Source organism: Asparagus officinalis, chromosome 10, assembly GCF_001876935.1.
Source record: "Asparagus officinalis chromosome 10, Aspof.V1, whole genome shotgun sequence".
In the NCBI taxonomy this organism is placed as follows: Eukaryota; Viridiplantae; Streptophyta; class Magnoliopsida; order Asparagales; family Asparagaceae; genus Asparagus; species Asparagus officinalis.
In genome coordinates this window covers 14,125,238-14,134,565 of record NC_033803.1, presented here as the reverse complement: position 1 = coordinate 14,134,565, position 9,328 = coordinate 14,125,238, and the positions used below count along the sequence as shown (strand labels likewise).

At 36.7% G+C, this 9,328-nt stretch overlaps 1 protein-coding gene across 2 annotated transcripts; it reads right to left on the bottom strand.

Annotated features, from left to right (window-relative positions):
* Positions 704–6,620, bottom strand: LOC109826209 (acyl-acyl carrier protein thioesterase ATL3, chloroplastic-like). 2 transcript variants are annotated; one of them, XM_020393207.1, is made up of 6 exons: positions 6,338–6,620; positions 5,504–5,604; positions 4,111–4,220; positions 3,931–4,026; positions 3,710–3,852; positions 704–962 (listed from the first exon to the last, which is right to left on the bottom strand). In XM_020393207.1, exons 1-5 carry the CDS (start codon positions 6,559–6,561, stop codon positions 3,745–3,747), a joined length of 639 nt encoding a protein of 212 aa, XP_020248796.1. In that variant the 5' UTR covers positions 6,562–6,620; the 3' UTR covers positions 704–962; positions 3,710–3,744. The 2 variants fall into 2 exon arrangements, with proteins under 2 accessions (XP_020248796.1, XP_020248795.1); XM_020393206.1 differs by lacking the exon at positions 704–962 and having other exon boundaries at positions 3,564–3,852; positions 6,338–6,619.

Below are 9,328 nucleotides of genomic sequence, written 5' to 3'. Positions count from 1 at the left end.
GAGGTCGATTTTAAAAAACAAGACTCAGAAAACATACGGGACTACTAGTCCCGTATGTTTAGAGCCAACTTAATCACGGATTAATGACTCAAAAAAACATACGAGACTAGTAGTCCTGTATGTTTTCTGAGTTCATCTCAATGTTTTGTGAAATTTTCTGAGTTCACTAATCCGTGATTAAAACATACGGGACTACTAGTTCCGTATATTTTCTGAGCTGTTTTGCAAAATATACCTCTTTTTGGCCTGTTGGACAAAAATATGTCTATATTGCTAATTATTTGGCAAAACGGTCTATTTTGCTAAATAATTAGCAAAAACAGACTATTTTGCAAATTTTCCTTAATATTTATTATGGTCATCTATAAAGGTGATAAAATATTTTTTCATGTCTTTGGTCAAAACACCATTAACTTCACAAATATCAGTATAAACTAAATCAAGCAACTCATAGTTTCTATCAACCGATTAAAAAGATTTTATTGTTTGTTTAGTTATTGCACATACTTGACATTTCTTACTATGATCTAAAGAGTAATTTGGAATCATATTAAGATTCATCATTCTTTTTAAAGAATTAAAATTAATAGAACCAAGACGTTTGTGCCAAATATCAGATGATTCAATATTATTACTAACAGGATAATCAGAAACAAAATTTTTATTTATTTCAAAACTAAGAACAGGTTCTGCTCTAACCTTATACATTCCATCAGACTCATAGCCTTTAAAAATAAAAGATCCAGCATGTGACACAACTACTTTATTACATTTAAAAGAAAACTCATAACCTTCCCTAACTAAACATGAACCACTGATAATGTTGCGTCGAACAGCAGGAACATGATGCACCATGTGTAATGATAGAACTCGCCCCGAAGGAAACTTCATGTTCACTCGTCCATATCTTAACACTTTAGATGCAGTTTGGTTCCCCATCTTTAAAGTATTTTCATTGCAAGCTGGTAAGACACAAACAACAATTTGTAAACACAAATGTGTACGTTTACACCATTGTCTATCAACTATTCATTTAGTTCATAAATATTTAGTAATTTAGGGTTAATAGAAACATATCCTTCTATGGACCCAGTCAACTCAGTTATAACCATGTTAACCTGAGGTACACTAGTGGACCCTGGATTAGTTTTAGCTTTCTTTGTAGGACAAGCTTTAACCTAATGTCCAGCCTGTCCACAATTCCAACATGGTTTGTTTGTTTTTTATTTCTTTTGGATTTTAGATTTGCCTTTGATTTTGTCATCAGGTTTGCCATTAGGTTTGTTTTTAAGCTTTTTCCCAGAAGTTATAACATTTGATTTAGGTTGGTGCTCAACAGGCACAACATGTTTCTGCTTTTTATGCTCTTCCTCAATAGCTATGGAAATCATCAAGTCATCAAGATTTATTTTTTTCCTTATGATGCTTGAGAGACATTCCAAAAGTCTCACAAAAATTAGAAAATTTCTTAATGATTGTCATAACTTAAAATTTTCCAGGAAGCTCCATTTCAGCTTCTCGAAGAGCATGAAGAATGAACAAAAGTTCATGTGCTTGTTCTGTTATAGATTTACCCTCGACCATTTGAAACTTTAAGAACTTAGACATAGAATATTTTTCAAGACCGAGGTCTTCAGTATTATATTTTCTATCTAGTTCATCCCATAATTGCCTTTGTAGTAGTTGAAAAAGAACAATATACATTGAAGAGCACGTTGGACACGGCCAACAAAATGCATCCTCTGGCTATTTGATCCTTCTCTATTGTGCAATTTTATCTACACTATTAGGATCTTTTTTATCTAGTTTTGAGCATTTTGTTAATATCATTGCCAGCAGCCCCTTAGTCGTCAGTCAGATCTTCATACGTTGTTGCCAATGTTTGAAAAACTGGCCAGCGAACTTTTCAGGTATTCCAGACATGTCCATTTTAGAGGCATATGAACCAGAACCAACTCGAAAAACAGACAACATAACTTTAATTAATAATAGTTTCTTCAAGATTGTTGGGATAAATAAGCATAATAACAGATCCAAAATAGTACAGAACAAACCATATATGAAAGAAAGAAAAGAGCAGAAAGTTAGAAACACCATATTAAATACACTTTAAGTTTGAAATACTTTACAGAAGTGTTGAATTGCCTTCTTAACAAAGGACTAACCTTGAGGAAACTATGCCCCACCTACAGTAGCATTGGGTATGCACAGTACTTTCGAGGATGAGACGACTGCAGTCCAAAGAAGCGCTCTTCTTGTAAAAACCACGACTACTTCTTTAGTTCACCAGAACCTCCAATACTTAACAGCTTATAGAATTATTAAAAGAAGAAGACGCCATGAGATTTTATTTTTCTATATGTTTCAAATGATCAGAAAAAATCCTTTTATAAGGTTCATGGGAGACAAAGATTTGAATTTTAGTTATTGCAATGTTTGTAACATCTGCAATAAAACCTATTCAATAATTGTAACATTTGTAATGTATGAGAGGTTCATCTGGTTTTAAGTGAGCACATGCAAAACGTTTAAGCTCGTTTAAAGACAGCACGTGCAAAAAGCACACGCATCGGACCGCGCGCCCGAGCCTACGCATACGAGCACGCTCGCTTATATACCAACACAATTGTATAATAGTAACACCTTTGTTATACGATATATAATACGTGTGTTAATTTGAACCAACTAAAATACATTCAATTAACCAATGTGGGACTAAAACTCACATACTACTTATTAAACATATTTTAATTTTTATCTATGAAATTCAATTATTAAATAATATATTTCCATAAAAACCCTCTAAGGTTCATTTATTTCAACACTTCAGTGGAGAGAAACTCTTTGTCCATTGATTTTGTATTGAAATTTATGCTAGCATGTGATACACATAAAGGCACAAATCTCAAAGATAGCATTGATGTGTAGCACAAATCTCAAAGCTTAATAAAGTGATAAAAAGTTTGATGGACAAGTGCTTGCCTATCGCAGCTTAGGTTCATGATATATATATATATAATATATATATAATATATATATATATATATATATATATATATATATATATATATATATATATATATTTATTTATTTATTTATTTATTTACCATAACTTCTAAGTTTTGATGTAATGTCGCCGGATTAAAAATGATATCTCAGTGTGAGTCCCTACTTTGTCACGTGGAAAAAAGAATGCTCAATATGTATGGGCATATGTTATGATATAAAACAACGAAACTAAAAGGATAGCAAGTTCAAAATAATGATAATATCAAATCAGATAGTTGTAAGCATCAACAGATGGCTGCGAACTAGCTTGAAAAGACAAGAATGACATCTCAAACACCACAGATAAGAGATGTAACAAAACAAAGAACACCAAGTACATCATGCCCTTTAATGGCTAACTGAGAATTATACCCAACCAGAATATGATTGATGTGGAACTGTCATCGTTACACGATGAATGTGAAGATAAAATTGTTTAAAAATTGTTCCCGTAACCAATTTTCTAATTCTAGCAAGAGCCATAAAGGTTTTAAGCAAAGATCTATAGCGCACAATAGTTTAAAGGCATAGAGGGTTTTATCATTACAAGAATATTGGAAAATAAACAAATATTATCATGAAATATAGAAGGGAAAAGGAAAAGATTTTTCAGACTACAAATTAGAAGATGAACATGGTAAAGAAAAGGAAAGGAACTTACATAGTAAATCAATTATTGACAAATTAATCTAAACTCTAGGAGGAATCAAGCTGAGCAAGTTTTGTTCTAAAATCTGGTGGAATCCGAATAGGTCGATAACTTTTATCGAGCCAAACAGCTGTGGCGTTTGCCTCCAAGATGAGCTGAAACCAGATTACACATAAGAATTCGAAGCCGAATTGATGAAAAAGAAACTTTAAAAGCAGTAGGATATCACTGACCTGATTATCTGGTAGCTTAAATATCAAGTGTTCCATGAATATTCTTGCTGCTGAGAAGCCCGAAACCCTCACTTTCACAACAAATTTATCACGACTCTGGAAGTGGAAGAAGAGACTAATCTCTAATATCAAGCTACCAAATTGCAATATAAGGTTACTCAAATTTGTAAAATGGCTTACTCTTAAAGGAGCAAAGAATTTTAGAGACAACTCTGACAGTGCTAGGGCTTCACCAGTTCGAGCCACAGCATCTGGGCTTAAGCCGATCCTCTCAAGGAATTCGTGACGTCCTGTCAAACCCGATGCAAGAAAATCTTTTTAGTGATAAGAATTGATGCTTTACACTAGTTGGAGTACATGTGCTAGCTGTCGATAATGTTGACATTGATGAGCAATCACTGAGGCCGCCGCCCTCTCTGTATAATTCATATATTTCTCAAAATCCAGAGAGTTGCAAAGAATGTTATCAACAGAGGTAAAGGGCTTGATTGATTGCACAAAGACACCCTGTAGTATTGTCGTTTTGAAATTACTACCTATAGTTTCATTGTTATGGAAAATCCCCCAGGATTAAAAATTTTATACTCTTTTACCTTGAGTGAAAAGTTTAGTAGATATTATTCCTGGGTGAGATTACTTGTCATTAGATTATATATCTATGCACCACTACTAAGAACGGCATAAACATATAATGAGTGCACCAAATAAGAAATGATCCGAGAAATTAAGTATCATGACCCCGCTCCCAATAAGGTTGAGATCATAACAAACATGATATACTCCCCTCTCACTTCTTAATCAGATCGTAAATTGACAAGACCAGCAATAAAAATCATCGCTCCTCGCGTGCACATGTGCATATACAGTCACTTTCAGTTATAAGCCCTCTGGTAGCAATAATAGCATATATTTTCCTTTGTAAGGAACTTCCTGATTTCCTTCTCCTCGATCTCCTCTTATTATATATTTCCTTTTTCTACTCACTGTTCCATTGTTTTTATATTTCTGTTTCCCGTCTCCTTTCTTCTCACTAGCGTTAATGTGATTTCCATTTCTTACTTCTGATGAATAACAGATAGGCCTTCTAAGAGAAGCAGACTCTTCACGATGACAATGTTGCTTTTTTCGGTGAAAGGTAGAATATAGGCACTGTGTTCCATTAGAAAGAGAATGATGGAACATTACAAGGTCCCGGAAATTAGCATAAGCGATATTATTAATGCTTTGCATGATATGCGTCATTCTAGAAGACAAAAGACAAGAGAATACAATACAACAAGAAAGGAATCGAATACAAACAACAGATAAAGATAATAAATCCAAAGATAGCTAAGTGAACACCACGGTATCAGTTATGAAATCCCAAGAAGAATCTATTCAGTCGTGTTTTGGTTCTTAATTGAGTTGGTAGTAGTAGAGATTCAGCAATAGAACATCCTGGGTTTTCATCTTCTTCTATCATTTCTTAGCTTATGAAAAGCTCAAGAGTTTAGTGAAAAATATCTAACAAACACATATAACAACTCTTTTTTTTTTTTTGAGCGGAATCGTTAACAATGATTAGAAAGCTCACCGTGTTGGCAGTAGCTTGCGTAAACAGCATTATTAACAACGCCATACTGATCAAGTTCATAGTCTCGCACTTGGAGCTCCACCTCAAAAAATTTACTTACCCTTCACAATAGAAGAAAATTTTGAAATAAGGATGAGAAATTACATAATTAATGATCAAGTTTAACAAAAAAAAAGAGAGAGTTAACTGCAAATACACCCTCTGAACGTGATGGTTCGCTACTTATTACCTCTAAAATTTTTATTAGCGCTTAGGTCCCCGAAAAATACATATTAACCAATATCATCATATAATAAATCTGGTTTTATGTGCAGCACCTGGGTGTAATGTGATGTCAATGTATTGCAAACAGATAATTTCACATTCCTTTATCTTGCAGAGAAAACCATATTCTCTTATAATTCTTGAACATGAAAAGGGTAAATTGCAGGTGACCCCCATAGCACTTCTCACCCCTCAATTTATTTATTTACACACCAATTCGTGATGAACTGTGGGCTGTCTAATTCATTCTCCTACCAAATAAGCGCTATTCTTACTAAAGAAGGGATAGTTGAGGGGTTTATCTGCAATTTGCGTCAGAAAAAAAATTAGGGACAAGTGGCTAACCCCCACGGATCACCTGCAATTAACCCTAAAATTTAATAGACACAAAAAGTAAGTAGATTGACCGGGCTAAAACTCAACAGCTCAATCTCATCGAATTTGACGGTGGGCTGCAATTTTCAGAAAAGTGTGAAGTTTAAGGAAATTATGGGGATTTTATTATTATAATCTTACCCTTAATAATTAATTAATAAGGGGAAGTTTTTAGAAAAAAACAGAGAAAAGAACCTGCTACTTCCATTGGGATTTGAAGCCGATGCTTCTCGTTCGCTCGTCGTGGCCAGTGAACGCCACCGGCTGCGAACGGTTTTGCCTCCGGCAAATTTAGGGAGATCGACCTTAACGGCAGTTGGCGGCGAAATTGAAGCGGTTGAGCTCCGCCATATACCGCTCGTGCCGGTGCGAAGGCGAGGGAGGCTACAGCAAGAGCCGGTTAGCGACTGCAGGTTCATCGCTGCCGAGAGCTGGGACAGGGACGACTGCCCTGTTGAAAAGGTAAATGCGCGTCACTGTTTTTGCGGAGGTACCAATTTATGACACTCGGATGTTCTATGTGAAGGTTTGCATAGAAAACACTGTGCGATAAATTTTGACGTTGACACCCGTATACCTTATAGTTTATCTACTTTGCACTTACATACCCTCTCGCTTAGGTACCTTGCCTATGAAGAGGGATCTTGGAATTTACCTTTTATGGTTTAAGGCAAAAGATTTGACCGTTTGATTCATCAATAAAAATGTTCTTGGTACGTGTCGGATTTATGAAAATCCATCAATTGTTTTTTGTGTTTGTTGGACGTAGAGTCACGCCCTCACGCTACGGAAGCGAAATTACCCGAGAATAAGTCCTGGCTTTTTGTTTTCACAAAAGCTCAAGCCAATCTCTATGCTTCTGTTTCACAAAGGAAACAAGAACAGAATTAAAATATCTCAACAAAATAAGATATACACTCTTCTTCTCTCATCAATTCTAGGACTGAATTGTCGAGGGAACCTACAAGCAATAGCCAACACCCAGAAAACAGTAAAGACACGAGATTTATGTGGTTCGACAAACTTGTTTACGTCCACGGGGAAGGGGGAGGGGAGATTTCACTATGAATGAGAACATTGACGACTTGTACAACCCACAAGTTCGTCCCAAAGAAGAAGCTTTGATTTTTATCCAAAAGAAATTGACATCTCTCTTGTAAAATCCCTCCAAGTTTTCTCTTTTTCTCTCCTTAAGATCTCAGATCTAGATCTGAAAAGACTCTCCTTTTTGTAGCCGCCCAAACCCTCATTTTTCTCCTCTCAAAAACCCTAGAAAATAGGTTCCTATTTATAGTGAAAAACAGGCAAAAAACGGATCTGAAAAAGCCTAAAAAAAACCCCTGTCACTTCACCCGAGACACCGTTCACTATCTCAGGGAACAGTGACGTGCATAGTCCGAGACACCAAATGGTGTCTCGGACTGTTCACAATTCTTCACCTTGTACATCATTTAATAAACCTCAAATATTGGGCGAACACCAGAAGAAACTCCGCAAACATCACCAGGGAGATCTGAAACACTAAACCAGGCTAAAACCAGGTCAAACCAGCTGCGCCAGTATATCACGGCTACCTACATACCATCTGATCAGGATCAAGCTAATCGTAGTTCTGTAATTATTCTCCAAATAATTATCTTCACCTCACCCCACCACCGTCCCAGAGGGCCATACCCTCTTGGGTAGATCCACACGAGCTAATATGAAGTGAGTCCAAGTAATGCTGAAACTTGCTACATGTCACCACATTGGTCAATATGTCTACTGGATTCTTATTCGTGTGCACCTTCATGAGAGAAATATCACCTTCCTCTATGACATCCCGCACGAAATGATACCTGACATCGATATGCTTGGTACGAACATGATGAACTTGATTCTTTACCAAGTGAATCGCACTCTGACTGTCGCACCATAAGTTTACGTTCTCCTGCTCAATCCCCAAATCATCTAGAAGACACCACAACCATAATTCTTCCTTCACTCCCTCCGTCATGACCATGTACTCAGCCTATGTAGTAGAAAGTGTCACTGTAGTCTGTAACATCAATCGCCAACTAACTGGACCTCCATGTATCCTGAATACATAACTAGTAGTAGATCGACGTCTATCTAAATCGCCCGCACAATCAGAGTCAACAAACCCATCAATCTGACATGTATCTCCATCAAAACACAAACACGTAGTAACGATACCCTTCAAGTACCTCAGGACCCACTTCACCACTTCCTAATGCGTCTTTCCCTGATTTGCCATGAATATACTGACGACATCGACCGCCTGTGAAATATTTGGGTGTGTACACATCATTACATACATTAAGCTGCCAACCGCATTAGCATAGGGAACACGTTCTATGTGTGTCTTCTCTTCTACTATAGTGTGAGATTGTTTGCCTAAAAGCCTAAAGTGTGGAGTCAATGGAGTCACCACCGACTTAGCACTTTACATCCCGAACCTCACGATCACCCGCTCTATATAGCCCTCCTGACTTAAGAACAATCATCTATTCGTCCGCTCTCTTCTAATCTCCATACTCAGTATTTTCCTTGCAGCGTCCATGTCCTTCATCTCGAATTCTTTACCAAGTTAAGATTTCAGCCTATTTATCTGCACCTTATTCCTCGAAGCAATAAGCATGTCATCCATATACAAAAAAATATAGACATAATCACCTTCACAAAGCTTCCGAATGTAAACACAACAATCATAATCGCTTCGGAAAAATCCATGCTTCAGCATGAAGGATTCAAATCGCTTGTACCACTACCGAGGAGATTGCTTCAGTCTATAGAGTGACTTCCTCAAGCGACACACATGATTCTCCTTGTCCTAAATCTTGTAGCCCTCAGGTTGATACATATATATCTCTTCATCCAAGTCTCCGTGCAAGAAGATCGTCTTTACATCGAGTTGTTCCAGCTCAAGATCATCATGAGCAACAATACTCAATAGCACCCGAATAGAAATATGTTTCATCACCGGAGAAAATATCTCATTGTAATCCCTCTCTTTGTGCAAACCCTTTAGCCACTAACCTCGTATTGTACCTTGTACCATCGAGTTTTGAAGGATCTTCCTTTCTCTTATACACTCACTTACAACCAATAACTTTTCTTCCTACAGGCAATGGGACCACCTCCCATATTTGGTTTTTCCGAAGAGATTCCATCTTCTCCTCCATC

What these genes read in the sequence shown, in the direction of transcription:
- LOC109826209 (XM_020393207.1), bottom strand. Translation starts at nt 6,561, where the DNA reads ATGAACCTGCAGTCGCTAACCGGCTCTTGCTGTAGCCTCCCTCGCCTT. An exon ending in CGCAAGCTACTGCCAACACG is followed by an intron (nt 4,221 to 5,503) that starts GTGAGCTTTCTA and finishes CGGGTTTGACAG; the next exon opens with GACGTCACGAATTCCTTGAG. An exon ending in TTAAGCTACCAGATAATCAG is followed by an intron (nt 3,853 to 3,930) that starts GTCAGTGATATC and finishes ATCTGGTTTCAG; the next exon opens with CTCATCTTGGAGGCAAACGC.